A 22,687-nucleotide genomic window follows, 5' to 3' on the forward strand; every position below is an offset into this window, starting at 1 on the left:
CTTTCTTTTTCTCATATTTTTGATTACCCCCACATTACTTGATTTGATTATGATTTGATCTTCTTTTTTCATTTTATATCACTTCTCCACCCCTTTTTTTTTACTTCGTGAGCCGCCTTTTGCATTTGGAGTACTTGGAGTTACTTTGGTGGCATTCGATACACTTAGACGGGTGGATATGGACGATGGACGATGGACGATGGACGATGGATGACTGATGCACGCGCAATGAAAATGTGAGATATTGTTCTTTGCCATGGTCAAGGTACATACCCTTGAATAAAAAGATATTACCATTGATTAGCATCAACAATTTTTGATTGTAATTATTATAAGCACGGAAATTCATTCCGCTCCTAGCTATATTTGATATCATACACCACCTTCAGTAATTACAGCTTCACATTCTGTCTAGTATACCAGGTCCATGTAGCAATGCGGTACACCTACATATTCCCAAGCAACCGCACCAAGCCCGCAATCCACCCCCCAACAGAAATCTGATACCCGGTCTCAACAACCCCCTTACACATCTCCCAAGCCTTAACCCCATCCCTGGCGCCCTCTTTTTTCTGAATCGGATAATCAACTCTCGGCGGAATCCCAGTCCCCATAACAGTAGGAAAGCGATCCGCACAGACCGACTTCAGATTACAAAGACCGCGCAAACCCTCCTCACCCGCAAACCGACCATACCCCGACCCCTTGACACCACCAAAGGGCAACTGCACCGCATAGTACGCGCCAAAGTCATTAACAGAGACCATGCCCGCATCGATACCGCAGACACAGGCATTGACGTCCGCGGCGTTGTGGCCGAAGACACTCGCGCCGAGGGCGTAGACAGTTGAGTTTGCGATGGCGATGGCGTCGGACACGGACTCGGCGCGGAGAACGAGGAAGATGGGCGCGAAGAGCTCTTCTTGCGCGATGCGCATGTCGCGCGTTACGTCGACCAGCAGCGTGGGCTGGAAGTAGTGGCCGTGCGGATGGTCGGGGTGTGTATATCTCTTTCCACCGGCTAGGAGGCGGGCGCCTTGGGAGACGGCTTCGGTGATTAGGGATTCGAGGGTGTCGAAGCCGCCTGGTGAAACCATTGCGCCTAGATCCGGGGTTGTGGAGTCGAGGGTGATGGAACCGAGGCGGAGGGCTTTAATTCGTGGTTCGACGAGGTTGATTAGGGTGTCGTAGGCGGATGGGAGGGCGATGATGCGCTCCGCCCCGACGCAGTTCTGTCCGGCAGATTGGAAGACGCCGCGCATGAGGATTGATGCATAGCCGGGGAGATTGCGTAGGGTGCGGGCATCGTCCAGGACGATGGCGGGATCCTTGCCGCCCAGTTCAACGCAGACAGGGGTGAGGGATTTCGCGGCCGAGGCGCAGACCTTGTGTGCGACGGGTCGGGAGCCGATGAATGTGAGGTGGGCGATGTCCTTGTGAGAGGTAAGATGGTCTGCGACCTTGGGGAGACAGACGACGGATTGCACGAGGTCCGGCGAGTGGCCGCAGCTAATCAAGGCACCGCGGGCGATTTCCAGGAAAAAGGTGGAGGACCAGGCGGTTTGTTCAGATGGTTTGACGACGATGGCGTTTCCGGTGAAGAGGGCGCTGATTACCGGGCCGATGAAGTTGTGGAAAGGATAGTTCCAGGAGACGGCGGCGGACACGACACCGAGCGGTTCGTAGTGAACGGTATTCTTCTTGTACATCATGAGGAAGTTTGTGGGACGGGGCGAGGGGCGGAGGGCGTTTTCGCCGTGGTCGAGGGTCCATTTCAGTTTCTCGGCTGTAACGAGGATTTCGCCGAAGCAGGCGTCGACCTTGGTTTTGCCGGAGTCAAGACAGCAGGCCGTGACGATGTCGTCTTGGTGGTCGAGGACGTATCTGTGGCGGTTAGTGTGTGTCTAGTTATACAGATCGACATTCAACTTGAGACGAGACGACTATCACAATGGGATGGAAAACATACTTTAGCAGAGTCCGAAGAACCTTCCTGCGCTCGCCAAATGTCGTCTGAGCCCATTCACGCTGCGCACCCTTCGCCGCGCGCACAGCGGCATCCACATCCTCCACCGTCGCGGGCTTGGTACCATTTCCCAAGACGCGTCCATCAGCCGGACAATAGCTCATAATCAAGTTCTCATCCCATTTCTACCAGTCCCAAGTCAGTACATCCCAATTGACCCGCAAACATCCCATCTTCGACCAAAATCCCGGGATTAGAGATACTCACCCCTCGAGCCTGATCTTCCAGAACCCGTTTCTCAAACCCCTGAACCTCATCCCACGTCTTCCCGGCAGCACTGTTCCGCACCTCTTTCGGTAAGGGCACATTGAAGGTCACGGCAGCTTCACGCTGGCATCGAATGTAGAGGTACCCCACGTAAGCGGCGAGTAAGGAGGCGAGCGCGACAGCAGCGACGGGGGCGTGTTCGGCGTAGACAGGGTGGCCGTACAACTCTAGGATGGAGCGTACCGACGCCGGGAAGTGCGCCATGAGGGAGCCCATGCTGCGCGAGAGGGAGTGCAGGATGGAGAGTGATCCCTGGAGTTGGCGGAGATGAGAGTCGCGAGGTCGGGGGAGATCTTTTTCCCTGATAATCGATAACACGCCACGCCGGAAGGCTTGGCTCGGTTCAGATGGGCCCGAGGGTTGGCGGGACTATTAGGATGAGTATACATGCAAAGAAAGACAGGAGAGGGAAATTGGAGAGTATGGTCGTTTTTATCTTTATTTTTATTTTATTTTTAATTTTCCTCTCGCGCTAGAAACAGATAGACCATTGTGTGGTATCATCGCAAGAAATCCAAGTCCTAAATCGTGAAGCACGAACTCCACGCCGAGTTATGCAAGAGTAGAAATCAACGTCAAAATCGAGCTCTTGATGTAAAAATCGAGCTCTTGCTGTAAAAACTCAATTCAAAATAAACCATAAGTGAATTAAAATTCACCGCATAGCTCATGCTGGGGCCTTCGAACTGGCTCAGACGGTTGCAGCAATTCGCGCTGAGCGCCTGCGTCCTCTGCTCGATTCATTGCCATGTATACTGGCCAGCCTTTTTTCGAACCGTTTCAGGGTCTGGTTCTCCTGCTTCTTGGTAGACACCTGAGTTTTGTCCGGAGTATCGTTCTGATCTACCATTGGGACATATTGATCGACCACTTCCATGTCAGCCTCGGCTTGTTCCACGGTAACCTCAGGTAGCGTGGTCCTACCCGTGGTTTTCCTCTCCGAAGTCTCTACGGCTGTTTCCCCCTTAGGCGTCTTCTTGATTTTTGCCTTGTCGTTCGCGCGAGGACTCTTCGTGCCCTTCGTAGTACCCGCAGACTTCTGGCTCCGGGTAATCCGTTTGCCTTTAGAAGTCTTTGTCCTTTTCTTGCGGCGTGAAACCAGTTCAGAGCCACCCTTGCGCTTTCCAGTACGTGTAAGAAGATCTTCTAGGGGACATCCTTGGTCCCAGTTCGCGCTCTTTTCGCCTGTCGCGGCTCGGCATCGAGGACACATCTTTCCATGACGAATGAGCAGCCAGTGCAATGAATATTTGTACTCGTCTGGAATTCTCGTGTCCAAGTGCAGGAATCCAGATACCTCGGTTGCACGGTCAATGGGGATCCAACCAAGCCAGCCGGCGAGTCGGAAAATGTGTGTATCGACAGCGAAGCATGGACGTTGCATACAGAAAAGGAGAACGCATGCTGCGGTCTTGGGGCCAATGCCGGGATACTTGATCATTTCCGACATGGCATCTTGAGTGCTGAGGGCATGGAGATGCTCCAGAGAAAGGATATTGTCATCCAAGCAAGCGAGTTCATTCTTTTTCAGCTGAAGATCTCCATCTTGTACCCCCTGGGCCTCGATCTCGGTGACTTCCGCACGCAGGGTATCGCGACGAATCGTGTTCTCGTCTTGGACCCAGTCGAGAAGACCTTTAATGTTCTTGCTCTTGATATCAGCTAAACCACCACCCTTAATGGCAATGAAAATCTCTCTCAACTCGGCTTTCTGAACAGCCTCCCAGTCCACACTCCCCTTTCCGAGTCCATGCTCTCGAGTGCCGAACTTTTTTACAAGGCCAACGTAAGCAACAGCGGCATTTGAGCCCGTCGTGGCTCCACTGAGGAGAGTGCGGATCAGTGCATCAAGGACAAATGGGACTTCGCCGCAGCCTGCAAAATCGCGTGAGGCTTTCGGGATCTCCTCGGGTCGGCTCTTCTCACAATCATGGAAGGTGAGAATATCATTGACCTCCTTGCATTGATCTGGTGTGGGGAATTTCCAATCCGGGAAGGGTGTTTTTCCAAGCTTCATATTCAGATAGGGAGCCTTTTTCTCCCTCTTTGGCTTTAACTTCTCGGCAGATATGCTCCCTGCTTCGCCATCTGGAATACCGGACTGTGTGGTGGCATTTTCGTCCTCGACCTTTTCATCCTCAGCCTTTTCGTTTTCCTTGTCTGATCCAGCCGTCAAATCTGTAACTTCTGGCACTGAAGATTTTGCGGTCGGTGCTGGGCCCTGGTTGTGCGGAAGCTCCTGAGGATTGGGAGTCTTGTTGACGAGCTTTTTCGCTTTCTTGGGGGTGTCCTTGGCATCGGCCTTGGGCTTTGAAGGAGATTTTCTCTTTCCCATCTTTTTTTTGACTTGATACTTCTCATTTTTCTTTTTCGTCCCCTCCGTCTTCTTCCCCGTTAACTGTTTGGGCGCTATAGCCGCTTTGCGTTGCTTGACGCTAGGCTGAGAGTTCTTTTTTCTTCTCTCATGCGCTCGTATTTCCTTTTCTTCATCGTCTGCGTTGACATCCTCTTTAGGTTTTGAAGCATTTTTCTCGGCTGTAGCTTGTTCGGCTACTGTCGACGCTTCTGCCGATGCTTCTGCCACAGATAAGGCAGCTTCAGCCGCTCGGGTTGCAGACCGGGTAACCCGTTCTGTTACTGGTTTGTCTGTCAGAGGATATGTTGGCTCAGAGGTAAGTGGCAATGGCGTAGTAGTCCCTGTTGGGGGTTGCTCCGATTGTACTGGTTTCGCTGCAAGAGAGGAAGATTCATTTGCCTGCGCTGGAGGTTGGGTTGATGCTACCTCTTCTGCTTTAACAGATAGTGCCTCCGTGTTTTCAGAAACGTTCGGGAACGTGAGACCCGTCATTGTCGCGGGCTGTTCAAGCACCCTTGCTTGTTCCATAGCCGGCGAATTCACTTGGGCGTTACGGGAAGAAGGTGAAGTGAAATAAGCGTGCAGTGGTGGAATTTCCGAATAATCCATCTGTTCAGAGGACTTGGGTGACGGGGAAGTTGTGGCAGGAGTCTCGATGGCTCGCTCAGAGCCTTCAGGGTGTTCTTCTGCGGGCAAAGCTTTCCGGGGGATTTGGACTGGAGATTCCGTAGTGGCTCCATGATTTGTCGATGCATCCATGGTTTTGATTCCAAAGCCGTCGGGTGGTTGAGCATTTTTCATTGTCGCAGTTTGTTCGGCCGCTGCTGGTTGCTCGGCACCGGCCAAAAGACCTTCGGCAGCCTCAGATTTAGAGTGCGCGGGAGGCTCCGTCTGTTGATCTTTTGGTTCATTCATTGCTGCGGAGATGTAGGAGGAAAGAACTCTCCTGCTGGTTCTGTCACAGTTGTAGCTTGCTGAGAAGCTTCTGATTCTTCAGTCACAAGTGCGGTGGAGGATAAAAGGACCAGGGCTTCCAGAAAAGCGAAGTTCCACTCACCTGAGGAATCCTCCGAGGAATCGCTCGAGTCGTCTGTCGATGACTCCGACCAATCTTCTGCCCAGGTATCCGTGTAGGAATCTGTATCGTCAGAATCCGAGTCCGAATTTGTATCGTCAGAATCCGAGTCCGTTTCTGTATCGTCAGGTTCAGAGCTGGAGACCCAAAGGGGGTTAATTTCAGACTCGTCAGAATCGTCCGCAACGTAAACCATAAATGGCTCTACAATTGCGAATGAATTGAAACTTCCTGGGTGATGAATGATTTCAAGGAGCCCGTGGTTAGCTTGTGGAGGATGGAAGTCACCGGGAATCAGGAGGGGAATCTCGTCATCAGTTTCATCAAGACCGTGGTTATCCTCTGGAAGATAGAAGAGACCAGATATCAGCATGTAAAACTCGTCATCATCAATTTCATCCATGTTGAAGACCTACCTACGATGACGTCAAATTCCCGATCGATCGATGCGTCCCTTGTGGGGCTTCGCGATGGACTTGATTGCGGGAATGCGCAACGTAAGGGATTCGGACGATGGTCGGGTAGCTGTAGGAGGAAGATGTTAAGGACGCTTGATGAGAAAGACGTATCTGGTGTGAGGGTCGAATTGATGTCGCTTGTGGTTTTGATATCGGGATCGGCGCGAATGCGAAGTTGGAACCCTCGCGACGCGATTGTACTCGAACCGATCACTTTTATCACGCGTTCGAGTCTTGGTAAACGAGTCTAGATGGTTCTCGTCAGTGATTTTTATCTTTCCACGCAGGGCCAAGTTCGTACTGTTTCGTTGTTGTGCTCGGATTAAGGCTCGGGGAGTGCAGAGAGCGGGGGGTCTGGAGCTGATGCAGATGGATGAGGAGGGGAAGTGGGAACAGGAGGAAGGAGTATCCAGATGAAGCTTGGCGGCATCGGCGTGGGTGCCTGCCGACCTCGAGGCAAAACAGGAAGGCACGCGTTCGCCTTTGTCGCTTCGACATGGCAGTATCCTTCCGCAACAGACATCAGCAGTATTCTACTGATTTCTTCACCCCAAGAACACCTGGCCATATTTGCATTCTGCTTTCTTGGACTCCCAGACACTGCTCCCATGAGAGTCTGTCATATCACAGTAGAATCTATTCTGATATCGACGGAAGCTAATGAGTCAAGCGAACGGCGAAACTGCGAGGATCCGATCCAAGTTTAGTTTATATAGGACGCTCTTCTACACCACCTTCTACCAACCAGGTCCCGCAAGATCGCACAATTGGAGGAACAGTGACAATTTTCCATGCAGAATTGCAGACGAGGTTTCCATAATTCTAACGCTGACCAAAAGGCATCTGTTTGAATGTACATCAGCGACCCTGGTATCCAGAAACGAATACAGCGGAGGCGGCCTATTTATTCACAGGCATGTTAAAACCGTCTTTCAGAGCAGCTATCCTACACTAGAAAATACCCTACGACATCTGTGAAGCATCATCATTTATTATTCTCAATATTCAAAACCTCAAACAGAGCATCTCGTTAGAGTCTAACCACAACCCACCCCCCGAAATTAGTAACTAGTATCAACCCAACTCTTCCACCCACTCCCCAGAACCGTATTCTTATTAACAGCCGCCGAGATACTACTCTCATACTCGCGGTCGGCGGTACTCGCGCCCTCGCCCTCATTATTAAACTCATAATAAAACGGCGTCGCCCCCTCCGCCATGGTCGTCCACCCCTTCGCATTAATCAGACTGCCTAGTTGTGAATTCTGATAAATCACTCGAGAAAGCACGCGCCACGGCCGGCCCAGGTATACGTCGCCGTCGATGTCGGTGCCGGATGCCGCTTTCACGTTGCAGTTGTCGATGGCGTACCAGGCTGTGTCGTCGGATTCTTCGCGCGAGTTGGCGGTTATGGCGCCCGGGCCGTTGGAGACGATGTCACATTCGCCGAACCAGGCGGAGGCGTCGCCGAAGATGTAGTCCACAGCTCCTGTGTTTCTGTTAGTTGGGTTCCTGTAGGACTTGGGTTGGGGGATGAGGTGCGGTGTACCTTCGATCATGCAGTTTGAGTAGTACTGCGATCCAGCTTTGGCGTATAGTGTATCCTGGTAGCCCGAAAATTGGCATCCGTAGAAGCCGAGCTGGTCGGCGTTGCCGACCAGTCTGATGCAAGTCATGTCAGCTGCGAATTCATCTTGTTGAGAGAAAGATACTTACGCGACGGCCTGAGAACCTTTTCCATACCCATTCACCACATTTATGTTATACATCTTGAACCCATCGGAAACAACATTCACCGTGGCACTCTTATCCAGCGTACCAGCCTGAGGCGAAGAAATCGTGTGCGTGATAGTCACCGTATTACTCTTGTAGGTTCCAGTATCACTCGTCTGGCCATATAGGGTCAGATTGCCTGCATAGTCGATCTTCAGCTGTTCCGTGTATGTACCACTGGCGACAAAGATACACGCCGAGGCCGTCGAGGAACCAAGTGCTTCGAGAGCACCGCCAATCGTGCTATAAGTCCCGCCAGACCCGACCGTCAAACAGCCAGCAGGCGCACTCGTCCTGCTAGCCCGACGCTGCAATTCCGCCGGGGCGCCAAGAGCTCCCGCGCCGAGAGATAGGGCTGAAAAGAGCACTGTGGGAAGGTACATCGTTGGCTGGTGTTTGCCAAGATTTATCGATCAAGATGGCAAGGACAGGACAGGACAGGACAGCGGCGATCGTCGGTATATGAAGCGTGGTATGCATCCGCCCAGATCACTCTCGGTCTTCGGAATGGCTTTGTTTCAAAAGCCATAAACATCTCCATCGCGGTGGCCCTGCATTTCCGGTGGTGTCCACAGGTAAAGATTTTCTCCACCTGTCCTAGCCTGCCCTACATTACCTGAGGGGAGGGCATAAGGCAGAGGGAAATCCCGTGAATGACATCCCGACCTGAAACACGACCCCGTGCACTAGGAGAATTCATTCCGGCGTCCATGCAGTTTTCGGGTAGATTGCATGACCTGCCTCTACTAGTAGTAGTTTTAGGCTGAATTCTCTCGGTTTCTTCCGGGGGTGAGAAAACGCCACGTCTGAGGTTCGTTGGCCCCTGGTTGTCGTCGCCGTGGCGTCGCTTTCCCCGCGTTATTCGGCATGGCGGCCCTGTATAAACATGTGCCATATCCGAGGGTGTTGATTCGGTCGCAGTAATTGGTTTCGCGAAAGTGGGTGTGCCGGGTCCTGCAGGTTGAATACTGTAGGAAGAGTAGTAGCTGGAGATGGAAGAAACTCGCTACGGGGCGAAGGAGTATTTCCTCGAATCGCGGCGGTGGCGGGCGTTTCACATCGACGGGCACGACTCCGTGGAATTTCAGAACAAGATGAAACCCAGTAGCGCTTATTGCTGCATCCTACTTAAAATGAAATCCACCCTTATAAAAGATTCTGTAGGATGCAAGTAGGGATGTCTACGCGATAGTACTGTCCCAGGTTATTACTGCCATGCGGTGTGGGAAGGCCGGAACAATGTCCACAACCAAAACACTCGCGCTCCTCACGACTCTCTCGCTTGGACTCGCTCTACCAGACGCAAGTCGCGTCCTCGATGCCCGCGCCTCAACATGTACCCCGACAGCCGGTGGCTCCTCATCAATTGACGATGTACCGGCCATCACATCGGCAATCGCATCCTGCGGTAGCGGTGGTACAATTGTGATTCCCGCCGGAACCACATACTACCTCAACAGCGTACTCGACTTTGCTGGCTGCAGCGGCTGTGATTTCCATGTTGAGGGTCTTCTCAAATTCAGCTCGGATACGGATTATTGGGAGGGCCGCACGGCAATGATGAACTTGAAGAACATCGACGGGATCAAAATTCGCTCGTTGACCGGGTCTGGAGTCATTGATGGCAATGGACAGAACGCGTAAATCTACACCCACCAACCGCAATATCGAATGCAGGACCATGCTAACGAATACTAGATACGACCGTTTCGCATCGGATAGCAGCTATGCCCGCCCAACACTACTCTACATCACCGGCGGCTCAGACATCACAATCTCCGGCCTGCGGCAAAAGAACCCACCAAATGTCTTCAACTCCGTCAAAGGCGACAGCACGAACGTCAACTTCTCGAACCTAAAAATGGACGCGACGTCCAAATCCACCAACGCCGCAAAAAACACAGACGGCTTCGACATCGGCGCAAGCACCAACGTCATCCTCTCCAACATCAACGTCTCCAACGACGACGACTGCGTTGCCTTTAAGCCCGGCGCAAACGGCGTCACCGTCACAGACATCACCTGCACCGGCAGCCACGGGCTCTCCGTCGGATCCCTGGGTAAAAGCTCCGACGACACGGTGAAGAACATCTACGTCTCCGGCGCAACGATGATCAACTCGACCAAGGCGGCGGGAATCAAGACATACCCATCTGGCGGAAGCCATGGACACTCGACCGTGTCAAACGTCACCTGGACCGATGTGACGGTTGACGGGTGTGATTATGCGATTCAGATTCAGAGCTGCTACGGGGAGGATGCGGAGTATTGCGAGGAGAATGCGGGTGATGCGGAATTGACGGGGATTGTCTTTGAGGGGTTTAGTGGGACGACGAGTGGGAAATACGATGATGTTACGGGGAATTTGAATTGTGGGGCTGACGGCACTTGTGACGTTAAGGTTGATTCTTATAGTGTTACTGCGCCGAATGGGAAGGGGGAGGTCCTTTGTGCTAATACGCCGAGTGGGTTGGGGGTTACTTGTTCGTCTGGGGCTTCGGGGTAATATCTAAACAGGGGATTTCACCTCCATGCTGTCGTTGAATAATATTGTTCTACCGAATGCCTACGACTGTATGAACTCCGACTTGAAAATAAAAAAAAATTGGAAAACCCGTGATGGCATCACATATGGAAGGTCCATCACAATCTTATAAAACAACGGTTCAAGCCCCTCCGTACCACGCGATCCTTCAAAAGCTTCACAGCTCCATCGATCTGAAAAAATCTTCCGCAAAATCAGCGGACCCGCATTAAGGCTGAGACCGCGGAGCGTCGATATCAAGATCAGCTCTCCCCCAAAACAAGGAGCGAGGCACATTCTCCTCATTCCACGCGCTGATTGGTGGGAGAGCAACCGACAGTCACACTCCAGGGCTGGTGCAGTCACGTGGAAGAGGTGTTTCGATCACGTGGAGGACGGGAGTTACCCCACTCTTTCCTCTTTGGGACAGGTCTAGGTGGTGACGTCAGAGGCATCTACACTTTGAAGAGGGAAAAATGAGATTGTCTAGGTAAAATTCAAAGTGGGAAAGAGATATACGGGGAAGGACGCCAGGTGAAACAAATTGAATCATTTAATTCAATTCAATCAGACAGCTCCTTTTTGACTTCGTAGAAACCGCCACGAGCAAAATTGGCCGGCCGTCGTGCCAATCGATCGACGCGAAATCAGGGAAAGCGCATACATGACGGAATGGTCGAGCCACATTTAGCAGCTCGACTCGCACGTCCGGTGATCTTCCTCTCGTTCCATCATTCCAACTGCATCATCCGTACATTTGCGCCAAATCATCCACCTTTTAAAAAATTGCTATCGGTGCCGGATCGACGTCAGCCCTAGTTTCGAGAGAAGGTTCCAGGGCTCTCTCGTCTATCATTCACCTCTTTCAGACAGCACCTACGTACTACGTATCTAGCGACAACGAACCTGAACCTGCCAGTTCTTGGGAGTTTGCCCCTGGTCTGACGTCTGCCCTGTTTCAGACATCACATCATTCTTGCACCTCTTTTTTCTCTACGGACAACAAGATATAAGTATACTGTATCTGCTGCACCCATCCACCATCATGCGTCCCTTCAGCGATACCTCCACCCAAGCCGCCGCCTCATCCAGCTCGACGACTATCGCACCAACAACCAAACCTCTATTCCCCTCTCAGGGTTGATCAAACCACACCTCTCCCTCATATAAGGAACAGTCAAAATGGGAGCCGTCGTCTCTTGTGTACGTCTACCAACACCTACAACCATGCCCTACCCGACATGAAAACTAACGCCGGCCTCTACAGATCCAAAGCGTCTTCCGGGCCATCGGCTCCTGCCTTATGGCCGTCGTCAACGCGATTGGCTCCGTCCTCCACGCCATCATCAACGGCGTCGTCACCGTCATCGATGTCATTATCTCCTGCCTGACCTGCGGCTACTGCTCGCGGCGGAAACGGACTAGGGCGGCTGTATAGCCGTCCCTCCCTGATTAATTCATGAGGATGCCGTTGGCTACGAGTCATGATTGATGTGTGTTAATTCTTTTGCTTGGTAGGGTCGGAGGAGGGTATGTGGGTGCTTTGTGATTGTATGCTGGCCGCTAGGCTGGTTTTGTGTTATTATTATTTGGCTACATACCCAGGCGTATTGGATTGTTACGCTATGTTGTATTGCTTGATGCTATGACTGCATCAATGGGAGTTTTAGTATGATATACATCATATGACGTTGTCTTATTCTACGCTGTACGCTGTGTAGACCACGGTTGTAGGGTATAGTATATGCAATCTCAAGCTTCATACAGACCATAAAAAGTATCTCCCGATAATAGTCCAGCACCGAATATCCCCATCCACCTCCACCACACATGGATATCATAGGAATTCCTCATACCTCCCAAAATACCTAACCAAATCCTCCTTAACCTCAACCGGAATATCCCCCCACCTCTCCTCAAGCACAACCCCAGCGAACGGATCACCATTCCCTACCCCAAACCTCATAATAGCCTCGAAATGCTCCGGAAGTAAAGGCCATCGCGCCGGCACACGACAATTAGCACTACGAAAATACATCCGCAGCAATCTTTTAAAGGGCTCAATCCTTCGTTTCCGAATAAGCCGCGTCGTAATGAGAGCCGATCGCTCCGCCTCATGCTCGTCTTCGTCGAGGTAGAAGTCTTGCGCGAGGAGGGTGAGAAATTCGAACTGCGCGTCGCTCCAGGGTCGGCGGAGGAGTTTGTTTGGGATGCGGCCGGGTTTTAGGATTTGGGAGCTGGGTAACCGGTAGAGGTTGTTTTCGAGGTAGATTTCGTTTTGGGGGCGGATTTGGATTGCACCGATTTGGAGCCAGATTGAGAGTTTGTGGTCTGGATGGGTTGTTTCTTCTGGAGGTTGTGTTGGTTCTGAGGGTGTTCTGTCGGTTTGATTTTGGTTTGGGTCGTTGGTTGAGTGTCTCTTTTGCTGAAGTTGTGCGGGAATCACGAGATCACCTTTCCCCCTCCGACCTTCAGCTGCATTGTCGCATTCAGCGAGATTCTCAAAGCGACTATCCAGTCGATGTAGCAATTCCCGATCTTCAGGTGCGAACGCAAGATCCCCGCATTTACGCCGAATAGCATGATGGACATATTCGCGTTGACATTTTCGGATAAGAGGCAGCGTACACCAGCGACATGTTAAAAGTGCCGTTTGGAGCTGTTGTCGATCTTCCCAAGAGAGAGACCAAAAGTCCAGAGGCGGAGGCAGAAAATCCGAAGTGAAGAAGTCTTCTCGAGACCCTGGATTCGTGCTGCTGAATGCTAGCCTGATTAACCAGGTGTAGAGGAGCTGGTTGGAGAGGGCGCGGCTGAGATGCGCGGAGGCGCGTGGAAGGTTTACTTCCAGGCTGTGGAGGAAGATTGATTGGAGGATTTCGCGTGGGAGGGATTCGAGGTGTGGGCGTGTTTTGCCTGGGATGTTGGTTTGGCTCATTTGCGATTCCACGATTGAGGAGCTCGGTGCTCGATCGTGGCTATGTCTAAGAAGGGCGTGAAGCTCGTTGCTTCTCCCCGCAATTGCGGCTCAACGGTCGACAATTAGAGTAGCAATGATCGGTGCTTGTTGGGTATTTTCTCGCTCATTTCAGCTCGTGGTGTGTGAACGAGTCGATTCACAGAGTGGTCATGGTCTGCGCATCCAGGAAGGTGCCTGGTTCCTGGTGGGAGAGGGGCCCAGGTCGAAGAGGGGGTCGGTTGGTATGGAGCGTTAGTGACATGTCTTGGCGTGGCCTGATTGCTAATGCGATTATGACGGTGGCCGATCCTGCTGGCCACCGTGTTGTTGCTCCCCTCGTGTCTTGCAGTTGCGTGGAAGTCGATAGGCGGGGCGGGTTGGAGACGGCGGAGCAGCAGGTTCCGTTCACCACTTCACTGCTACACTCTCCCACGTTATGTAGTACGCAAGTATGGCAGGTGGCACCGTAGGTCAGGCTGAAGGATTCGCTTGTGATCAACTTACTAGTGCTAGCTACATGAGTATCTGCAGCTGACTTGTCCTTAAGCGAGGCACTTGCGTTGTATTAAAACCGGGGCGAGAGAGATCCGCTCTCAATGAGCTGCATGATATATACCTCCGCAGCTCCGTTTCACATATTCTCTTGAGGTATCTGATCAGGGCATCTAACTCAACAGCGACGGTCTCCTATATATGACTGGATTCCTTCAATAAAAAGATTCTACAACTGCTTTTACTCAATTTACTCAATATCCCAGAATCTATAAGTGAAGACGTGGTAACAAACGAGAAACCATCGGAATGAATTGTTTCTATACACATCCCGACCGCCCACCACACTGGACGGGAGGCGGTTAACCGTACCCTGGCGCGAAAGCCATATGCTTGACATCGAACAAATACATCTTGCAGTGCGATGATGCGGGGGATAAGAGCTGAATTGAACGGAGGAAGAATCCAACGCTTAGACAGCGGAGAGATCGCCGAAGCGCTCCTGCACAGAGAGAATAAGCACAGCTCTTGGAAACCCACAACGGAGAAAAGTCGTAACATACCTTGTAGCCGGGCGGCATCCACTTACCCTTGGAGACAAGGGAGGCGGTCTTCTCATCGATCTCGGGCTGGGCGGAGGCAACCTCGTCCTAGAGGGCGGGAAAAGCATAATTAGCACAGGCGCGACAGAATACACACAGACATTATAGGTACGCACCACGGTGAGGTCCTCGAAGGGACGGGCAGTCTCGATGTTCTCGAGGGTCTTCTGGAGGTTGACCAGCTCAGAGTCGATCTTGCCCTTGGTCTGCTCGGCGTTCTGGACAGCCTGGGCCTCGAAGGCATCGATGGCCTTCAGCTGGCGGTTGACATCGTACGAGGCGGGCTTGAAGTTCTTGAAGTGGTTCTCGATCTCGTCGACGATGGCCTGGTTCTTCAGGACCTTGCGGTAGTGGGCGAAGTCGACGGACTGGGGCTGCTCGGAGAGGACCTGGACCTTGCGGCGGGCGTCGTCGTTGCGCTTCTTGAAGGACTGCAGGGAAGCGGCGGTCTGGCCGCGGAGGCCCAGCGAGGTGGACACCTTAGCCCAGTCGATCTTGAGAGCGGCGCTGCGCTGTTCGGTAGGGGGTCTGGGTTAGCCGGGTGCGTGTTCTTTCGCGGAGGAGCGGGTGCGGATGCTGCGCGGGTCAGCAGACAGCGGGGAGCACGTACAGCGGCCATTGTGACGGGTGGAAAATGGAGTGTGGAGGTGGAGGGAGAGGGGGGAGGTTTCGATGTGCAGGGAGGTGCCGGGCGAGTTTCGTCGGAAAGGTTTGGATGCGGGTGGGCACGTGACGACCCGGCATCCGAGCATCGGCTCACCAGACAGCATTCCGACTAGTCGGGCGCAAGCAGTTGAGCAATTATTGGATATTAAAATAATTACTGAATTACAACTGTGGTTTATGTGTTTTTGCACTCTCATGGTTCAAATTTTTGAGTTGATTTGTGTACACTATGGGCGAGCTATCCATCCGGCTGCAAAACCCAAGCCTCTCAAGAGAACCGCGCTAACCCAGCATTACAAGTCATTAAATCAAATGCTGAGAGCCATGATCGAGTTAACGATATCATTGTCGTTCTCCCGCAGAGCCTTGACGGCCTTCTTGCGAGAAACGCTAGCCTGGGCCATAACCAGATCGATATCCTTGGCCTCAAGACCGGACTCGTCAACCTCCTCACCGTCATCCTCCTCCTCCTCGGGCTCCTTCTTGGTGCCGAGGTCGGTGACAGGCTCCTTGCCCTTGCCGTGGTCGTGGTCGTGGTCGTGGTCGTGACCAGCGTGCTCACCAGCGGCCTCCTGGGCGGCGAGCTGCTGAGCGGCGGAAGCCTGGGCCTGGGCGTTCAGGTCCTCAATCTTGGCCTCTCCGAAGATGCTGGGCTATGTTAATGCTGTCGTGGTGTTTGAGGGTAGCAGAATTAAACTTACATCCAGATGTTGCTGGAGGGGGACTTGTAGACATCGGGCTGGTTGACGACGAAGAGGATCTATAAATCGAGAAAACTGAAGTTAGCCATTGTCCATAACAAGCTGCGATGACCAAGCACATGGCACTTATGTCGCAACAAATGCCATTGCTTGTCCTCGCTCATTCGAATGCACAGAATTCCACATACGTTCTTGGGGCGGCGCATGGTGATACGGGTGATGCCGGGAACGTGCTTCAGGCCGAGCTTAGCGATGGCCTTGCGAGCCTTCTTCTCGCCACGGGAGTGGATGGCGACGGAGGCGCCAGCGGGGATGTTGGCGTCGCCAGCTTCGGACTCAGAGTCGCTGTCCTCAACGTTGGTCTTGGGGACCTCCTCATCGGGAAGCTCTTCAACACGGGGGTCGGCCATTTTGTGATATGTGTAGGAACCTGTGAAACAAAGAGAAATCGCAAATTAGCTCCAGCTTTATATCGCGCAATTCGTTTGCTGGGGACAGCGTTTTAAGGTCGAAAGGTGGCGGTGGTGGGAGGGCGGGCAGTATCGCGGGCAGGAACCAGAAGTTGACCCTCCACGAATTTGCACAACGCCGGGAAAAGACGGATTTGGAGGTCGGGGAGGCAATGCAGCGCACGATCGGGGATTTCAACGCACCTGGAGGTCAGGATTCGAGCTGTGGTGGTAGCGGGTGGATTTTGTTGGTCGTGAGGTCGAAGGTGTACGGGAGCTGTGCGGCAGGCCAGCCGCCGAAAATCGTTAGCGAGGCGGTTGCGCCCACCCCGGACGCCCACACAATCTCACATACTAAGTCCTGAGCGACTACGTACTGTAAGACAAATGACCTAGTTTCCCAATTCTAGGTAAATTACAATTCAATATTCTGTATACTTACTGCTAATAGTATGCTATGAGAAATTGCACAATCGTTTTGAATCATTCAAGGCTATCGCCCGTCTACACATTTTTTGTCCTTCCTCAATTTACAGAGGTGGTCTCCCCAGATCTATCAAATTGACAACCTACACGGTGCCAGGTCTAGATGTCGAGATTATGACACATCCCTTGCCGGGATATCAAGGACTTTGAATCATTTTTGCTGTAGAGTGATTATGCATACAGCTTTTGCTGGAGAAATGCCAGCTATGGAAACCCGTCCCAGGACACCTCCGTCATCCTATGCACCGAAACCTCGTAATCATCTATTGAGCAGCGGCAGCCCGGACCTTAGCGTAGGACTTCTGAACCTCGTAGCGGGCCTTTGTGGGAAATTAAGTTAGCAGTCGGAATTGGGGAACAAAGTCGCAAATCTCGAGAGTGCGCTTCGGTTGAGCGTTGAGAATGCGGGTCTGGTGACGACGTACCTGCTTGCGAAGACGCAGGACCTTGAAGCGCTCGAAGTCGGTGAGGTTCTTGCGGCGCTCAGCACGGTCGGTCTTCTGGGCGAAGGAGCTCTTGGCCCACTTGCCATCGATCTCGTTCTTGGCCCAGAGCTTCTTGACGGGGCCAGTACCGGCGGCGCGGGGCAGCTGGGGGATGGTGAAGGGGGTGAGAGTGGCGTGGGCGAGGGGAAGAACGTGACGGGGGACGATCTTCTGCTCCTCACCGGAGGGACCGTCAACCAGGACCTGAAGAAAATCAGTATAAGCGCTTCGAAACAGATATTTCCACAATAGTGCTGGTGTCGCTTTTGCCCGTCTTGCCCCGAGGAACCTGATAATTGAAGGTTGGAAATTCGACATGTGGATGCGCTTATGCGCCCGTATTTCTTCTCTTCCTTATCGGACTCTCGAGGCTCAACAGGCGAAAAAATGACCCCAGAAGTTGCGAAATTGGTGATTTTCTGGCAGAACGTACACGGCGGTGGTCGATAATCTCAACGATGGCAGCGAGCTTGCCAGCGAAGGGGCCGCGGCGGATCAGGACAAGGCGGCCAACCTCGACCAGCTTCCAGGAAGCGAGGGTGACATCGATATCGGCCATGGCGTAGGTCTGCGATTAAGAAAGTTCAATTCAGCGGTATTCAAGAAGACGGGCGGATCGCAGGCACTCACGGTCGACGGGGATGAGTCGGGGAGGGTGTTGTCGAAAGAAGTCGAATTGTCCAAGTTCGCTCTGCGAATTTCGGATGTGCCCACACAACTCTCGCTTAGCCGGCCACTCGCGGCCGCCGCTAGGGTTGGCTTATGTCAGCCCCGCATCAACGTTATTCCGCATGCTGCTTTTCTTGAACTTTTTTTTCGCGTTGCTCCGACGAAATCCTTAAGTTACTACGAGTACCTCCTGGCAGAGCTTTCGGAGCTGCTGAGTTGATGCTGCTCGTTCTCCGTTTGATTCTGCCACTGCATCCACATCTTGACTAACCCACAGCGATCACTCATCCTGCTCAGTTCAGGAAAACTTGGGTACGTTCCGACTTTGTTTCTCTTCACCTTACCTTACATGATGCGGTAATTTGCGATTGACCCGGTTGTCTGTGAGGCCCTCGCCGGGGTCTCGATACAGCGCCGTCGGATGATATTCAATTTCTTACATATTCTGATTCTGTTTATTTGACTTTGTTTTGCTACCATTGCCGTTGGAGAACAACCTTGCTGACTGCTCGAAGATTTTTAGTGTCAAGCTGCAAAGTTCTGGTCTTCTTGGCCAACCTGCACCAGTCAAGCTCTACACAGGTAGGTCATGTCTTGCCTTATTCTTCCCCAGCAGCAGCACCAGCACCATTGCCTTCCACTCCCCCGGTTCGATGATTAAAACTTTATCACGCCTAGATAGTAATTGAGCTACGGCGATGACATTACCTTAACTACCAAGATCTCTGAGGACCATCACACATGCAATGTTTTGATTCACGATTCAGTTGTTGGATACGTTCTAACTGTTTGAAGATTTTACAGGTCCTCGCCTTCACATGCCACCGGCTGGTCCGATGGTCAAGATAGCTCTAGTGTTAGCTCTAGTAAATGAATGAACCATATTTTCTGAACTCTACTGGTCAATGTAGACATCATACCTTACTACGTAGTATGCCTATGCAATGATTCCGTGAAGATGCAAATATTTTGATTACAGTATGTCGTGCTAAATCGTGACTAGTAAGCCTGCCTGCCGTAGCAGCCAAGCCCAGATATCAAATGTGGTTGAAACGCTCATCCACTTGTCGTCGTTGTCTTCCACAAGTCCATTTAAGACCCATCATGAGTTCCAGTCCAGGCTCCTGCATTCACTGACGTTCCTCATGAGGAGCCACCGTTGGCGGCCAAAGCAGAGGGTCCCTCACGACTGAGCACCCACATAAAAACAAACTGGATAACGTACGAGTAGACGAAGAGGAATTGGGTACGACGGTTGCGCTGGGACCGAGCGACGGTTTGCATAGAACCACCGGCTCTGATCGAGGCATCGGCCGAATCAGGCAGTAGGACGTATTTCAGCGAACGAAGCTGTCAATGGTGTAAGAAAGGCTACGAAAGAAAGGTCGGGGAAGGGCGTCTTACCAAGAAGAAAGCATTCGCGAGGAAGGTGTACACAAACACCGTCCAGCCGACCCAGCTACCCGTTCCGCGGCCGGGCGTCAGTATCTCAGATGCAACCAATGTAACGATGATCCCCACAAACTTGTACCCCGAGTACGCGACCAGGTCCAGGAGCTGCGAGTCGTTGTTGATGCTGAGGATGTACATGGCCATTTTGAGGCACAGGATTTCAAACAGAATCACCGCAATTGCAGTGGTTGTGATCGACCCCAGCAGCTCCGGGTGGAAATGGCCGCGGAAACCTGCCAGCAACACTGACAGCAGGATGTATGTGACCAGCGCCATCACAGGGATGTACATGTCGGGCGAGTTGAGGTCATCCCGCGGGGGCAGGAACATGGACGAGTACGTTTGCTGGGTAATTTGGCCGCTCGGGCCCGCGGTGGCTGCCATTCGAGCCTGCTGTCGGGACCAAGGCTTGTGTCGCCAGGGGAAGAGGACGAGGGCGATCTTGTTCAGGACGTAGGAGTTGGAGACGTTGAAGTAGTGCTTCAGCGCGGGTATGGAGACATAGCGATTGAACTGAAGCTGCAAGTTAATATTCTGTGTCGATCAATTGTGGGATGCAGACCGAAATACATACGTTCTGTTCCATATACTCCTGTCCAGCCGCCATCGCGCTCTTGCCCACCTGGAATCCCATCTGCGCTGTCGGGTCGTTCATGAACCCACCGAATCCGGGACCTCCCTGGTAGTTCTGCGGGCCGCCTTGAGCTGGTGAGGACTGGTACGGATTCCCGCCATAGCCAGCATTCGGCGTCTGCTGGGAAGGAGGGGGAGGTGAGCGCATCATCGGCACGGTCGACACATGCTGCGGGACGGGGTGGTGCAGAGGCGGCGACTGTGCAGGGGGCGGTGCGAAAGAACCCCGATACATAATGATCCTGATAGTCCAGGGGCGATCGGGGTGGGAGGCGGCGGGGGGACGTGGTGGCGGAGGCGAGGAGGAGAGAGGTGTAGTGTGTAGGAGTGTTTATACGTGGCTGCACGAAGATCCGCTCGGCCTCCGAGCTCGAACATCATTTTGCCCGGTCCGCCACCCTCGTCCCTCCCACTGCGTCCTTGGCCCCCCTTTTCCCCACCAGTTCTTCCTTTTCAAGCTCTTGATTCGATTTCAGCACAGCATAAGAAATGCTGGAGGCTTTTGAAGTCCTGACCACCTCCGGCGTGGTGCTGTGGTCCAAGTCGTACGCACCAGTGGGGGCCCATGTTATTAACAGCCTGATCAACGACGTTTTTATCGAGGAGAAAGTCGTGCCACAGAGCGCCTCGGGCACCGGCGTATCGCCAGTATTCAAGAAGGAGAAATACACGCTGAAATGGCGACGCAATAAGGAGTTCAACTTGATCTTTGTGGTATGACTCCCTCCCGTCGCATGTCGCAAGTCCTCGGTGGTCGCGAAACTAACCGATCTCACTAGGCCGTTTACCAATCGCTCCTCCATCTCGGATGGATCGACCGACTTCTGGAGAACATTTCGACCATCTTCATCGACCTCTACAAGGACCAGCTGAAGGGGAACCGCACCCGGATCACGACCTACCGCTTCGACCCGTACTTTGAGCAGCAAGTCCGCGAGCTAGAGGACAACACTGGCAGCGTCGCGGAGACTTATTCTGCAGAGATCGATGACAAGAAGGACCCGCTGGTCTCATCGGACAATGGAGGTCCTCCGCCGCCGCCTGTTCCCGGCTTCTTGAAGGGTACGTCTTACTCTTACCGGCGAGGTTCAAGATATAGGAATGCTAACAATCGCAAAGCGCAGCATTCAGCTGCGCGAGCCGGGGCGACCTCGGACGAGGGCACGCCACCGGCAACTCCTGATACTTCTAGATCTACAACACCCGTCACGGGCCACCTCCTCACTACCAAAGCTGGTCCCAGTGGTCGAGTCTCTCGCCGTGCGCGCAAGGCCGCGAACGCAAGCGCGAATGCCTCATCTGGTGACGAACACTCTCGCAACCGCAAGCCGGCCAAGGGCTCTGCGAAGAAGATGCGCAAGTGGGACGCTGACGGATTCGCGGATGAGGATGATGGTGAGATTTTGGACTACTCTGCTCCGGCGGATGATGGCGAGGCGGCCGCTCCTGCTGTCGAGGCTGTCTCACAGGACGATTGGGGTCGACGAACTGGTAAGGGCCAGTTTGTCTTGAAGGAGCTAGGCGAGGAGGTTCACAGTATTCTGGACCATGCGGACGCTGAAAAGTCCAAGGACGGCGCGAGCTCTGGTATGGTGGGATCTGGCTTCAATGCCATCGGTGGCTTCTTCCGCAACATTGTCGGCGGCAAGACCCTGACCGAGTCGGATCTCCAGAAGCCCTTGAAGGCAATGGAAGACCATCTGCTGAAGAAGAACGTTGCCCGTGAAGCCGCCGTCCGCCTGTGCGAGGGTGTGGAGCGTGAGATGGTCGGAAAGAAGACCGGCAACTTCCAAAGCGTCGATGCAGCCCTGCGCATTGCCATGGAGGCATCGCTGCGCAAGATCCTGACACCCACCTCTTCACTAGACCTGCTCCGAGAGATCAACGCCGTGACTGCCCCAACCACCAAGCAGCACGCCCCCCGACCCTACGTGATGTCTATTGTCGGTGTCAACGGAGTCGGCAAGTCCACCAACCTCAGCAAAATCTGCTTCTTCCTGCTGCAGAACAACTACCGCGTCCTCATCGCCGCCTGTGACACCTTCCGATCCGGAGCCGTGGAACAACTCCGCGTCCACGCCCGCAACCTGAAAGAACTCAGTGCTCGCGAGAACGTGGGCGAAGTCGACCTCTACGAAAAGGGCTACGGCAAGGACGCAGCCAACGTCGCCAAGGACGCCGTCGACTACGCGGCCGCCAACAAGTACGACGTCGTCTTGATCGATACCGCCGGCCGCCGCCACAATGACCAGCGACTGATGTCCTCGCTTGAGAAGTTCGCCAAGTTCGCCAACCCGGACAAGATCTTCATGGTTGGTGAGGCGCTTGTTGGAACGGACAGTGTCATGCAAGCCCGCAATTTCAACCAGGCTTTTGGAACGGGTCGCAATCTGGATGGCTTCATAATTAGCAAGTGCGATACCGTGGGCGATATGGTCGGCACACTGGTGAGCATGGTTCATGCGACAGGTATTCCGATTGTTTTCCTGGGTGTTGGACAGCACTATGGTGATCTGCGTGGATTGAGTGTGCCTTGGGCTGTTAGTCTACTGATGAAGTGATGACCCATTTGCTATTTCCTGTTTGATTTCTTATGAGTCAGTCTATATGATGAATA

The 22,687-nt window shown here is 52.9% G+C and overlaps 12 protein-coding genes across 12 annotated transcripts; 3 read left to right on the forward strand and 9 right to left on the reverse strand.

Moving 5' to 3' along the window:
• Positions 1-446: 446 nt before the first annotated feature.
• Positions 447-2,593, reverse strand: N7532_002586 (aldehyde dehydrogenase family protein; the record flags this gene model as incomplete). Its single annotated transcript, XM_056615080.1, has 3 exons — positions 447-1,884; positions 1,970-2,151; positions 2,234-2,593. Coding segments are annotated over 3 exons (1,980 nt in total), but the record flags the coding sequence as incomplete, so codon positions are not given.
• Positions 2,594-2,984: 391 nt separating this feature from the next.
• N7532_002587 (endonuclease III domain-containing protein) lies at positions 2,985-5,450 on the reverse strand (the record flags this gene model as incomplete). Its single annotated transcript, XM_056615081.1, has 1 exon — positions 2,985-5,450. The coding sequence occupies one exon, from the start codon at positions 5,448-5,450 to the stop codon at positions 2,985-2,987; it is 2,466 nt and encodes an 821-aa protein (XP_056478053.1).
• Positions 5,451-5,560: 110 nt separating this feature from the next.
• N7532_002588 (uncharacterized protein) lies at positions 5,561-6,127 on the reverse strand (the record flags this gene model as incomplete). Its single annotated transcript, XM_056615082.1, has 1 exon — positions 5,561-6,127. One exon carries the CDS (start codon positions 6,125-6,127, stop codon positions 5,561-5,563), a length of 567 nt encoding a protein of 188 aa, XP_056478054.1.
• A 1,116-nt stretch (positions 6,128-7,243) lies between these two features.
• Positions 7,244-8,338, reverse strand: pmeA (putative pectin methylesterase; the record flags this gene model as incomplete). The annotated part of the gene is made up of 3 exons (XM_056615083.1): positions 7,244-7,671; positions 7,732-7,844; positions 7,899-8,338. The coding sequence occupies 3 exons, from the start codon at positions 8,336-8,338 to the stop codon at positions 7,244-7,246; spliced, it is 981 nt and encodes a 326-aa protein (XP_056478055.1).
• Positions 8,339-9,194: 856 nt separating this feature from the next.
• Positions 9,195-10,461, forward strand: N7532_002590 (putative extracellular exo-polygalacturonase; the record flags this gene model as incomplete). The annotated part of the gene is made up of 2 exons (XM_056615084.1): positions 9,195-9,595; positions 9,654-10,461. The coding sequence occupies 2 exons, from the start codon at positions 9,195-9,197 to the stop codon at positions 10,459-10,461; spliced, it is 1,209 nt and encodes a 402-aa protein (XP_056478056.1).
• A 1,200-nt stretch (positions 10,462-11,661) lies between these two features.
• Positions 11,662-11,917, forward strand: N7532_002591 (uncharacterized protein; the record flags this gene model as incomplete). Its single annotated transcript, XM_056615085.1, has 2 exons — positions 11,662-11,682; positions 11,747-11,917. The coding sequence occupies 2 exons, from the start codon at positions 11,662-11,664 to the stop codon at positions 11,915-11,917; spliced, it is 192 nt and encodes a 63-aa protein (XP_056478057.1).
• A 399-nt stretch (positions 11,918-12,316) lies between these two features.
• Positions 12,317-13,414, reverse strand: N7532_002592 (uncharacterized protein; the record flags this gene model as incomplete). The annotated part of the gene is made up of 1 exon (XM_056615086.1): positions 12,317-13,414. The coding sequence occupies one exon, from the start codon at positions 13,412-13,414 to the stop codon at positions 12,317-12,319; it is 1,098 nt and encodes a 365-aa protein (XP_056478058.1).
• A 985-nt stretch (positions 13,415-14,399) lies between these two features.
• N7532_002593 (F1F0 ATP synthase subunit d) lies at positions 14,400-15,148 on the reverse strand (the record flags this gene model as incomplete). The annotated part of the gene is made up of 4 exons (XM_056615087.1): positions 14,400-14,429; positions 14,491-14,577; positions 14,646-15,041; positions 15,140-15,148. The coding sequence occupies 4 exons, from the start codon at positions 15,146-15,148 to the stop codon at positions 14,400-14,402; spliced, it is 522 nt and encodes a 173-aa protein (XP_056478059.1).
• A 355-nt stretch (positions 15,149-15,503) lies between these two features.
• Positions 15,504-16,306, reverse strand: N7532_002594 (nascent polypeptide-associated complex subunit alpha; the record flags this gene model as incomplete). Its single annotated transcript, XM_056615088.1, has 3 exons — positions 15,504-15,843; positions 15,897-15,955; positions 16,085-16,306. 3 exons carry the CDS (start codon positions 16,304-16,306, stop codon positions 15,504-15,506), a joined length of 621 nt encoding a protein of 206 aa, XP_056478060.1.
• Positions 16,307-17,094: 788 nt separating this feature from the next.
• N7532_002595 (60S ribosomal eL14 domain-containing protein) lies at positions 17,095-18,273 on the reverse strand (the record flags this gene model as incomplete). The annotated part of the gene is made up of 5 exons (XM_056615089.1): positions 17,095-17,151; positions 17,257-17,520; positions 17,750-17,884; positions 17,947-18,065; positions 18,261-18,273. 5 exons carry the CDS (start codon positions 18,271-18,273, stop codon positions 17,095-17,097), a joined length of 588 nt encoding a protein of 195 aa, XP_056478061.1.
• An 855-nt stretch (positions 18,274-19,128) lies between these two features.
• N7532_002596 (protein transporter YIF1) lies at positions 19,129-20,305 on the reverse strand (the record flags this gene model as incomplete). The annotated part of the gene is made up of 3 exons (XM_056615090.1): positions 19,129-19,335; positions 19,390-19,950; positions 20,012-20,305. 3 exons carry the CDS (start codon positions 20,303-20,305, stop codon positions 19,129-19,131), a joined length of 1,062 nt encoding a protein of 353 aa, XP_056478062.1.
• Positions 20,306-20,559: 254 nt separating this feature from the next.
• Positions 20,560-22,631, forward strand: N7532_002597 (signal recognition particle receptor subunit alpha; the record flags this gene model as incomplete). Its single annotated transcript, XM_056615091.1, has 3 exons — positions 20,560-20,784; positions 20,850-21,132; positions 21,190-22,631. The coding sequence occupies 3 exons, from the start codon at positions 20,560-20,562 to the stop codon at positions 22,629-22,631; spliced, it is 1,950 nt and encodes a 649-aa protein (XP_056478063.1).
• Between the last annotated feature and the right edge of the window lie 56 nt (positions 22,632-22,687).

This window comes from Penicillium argentinense (genome assembly GCF_028826775.1).
Source record: "Penicillium argentinense strain IBT 30761 chromosome Unknown utg000003l_segment0_segment0, whole genome shotgun sequence".
Classification (NCBI taxonomy): Eukaryota; Fungi; Ascomycota; class Eurotiomycetes; order Eurotiales; family Aspergillaceae; genus Penicillium; species Penicillium argentinense.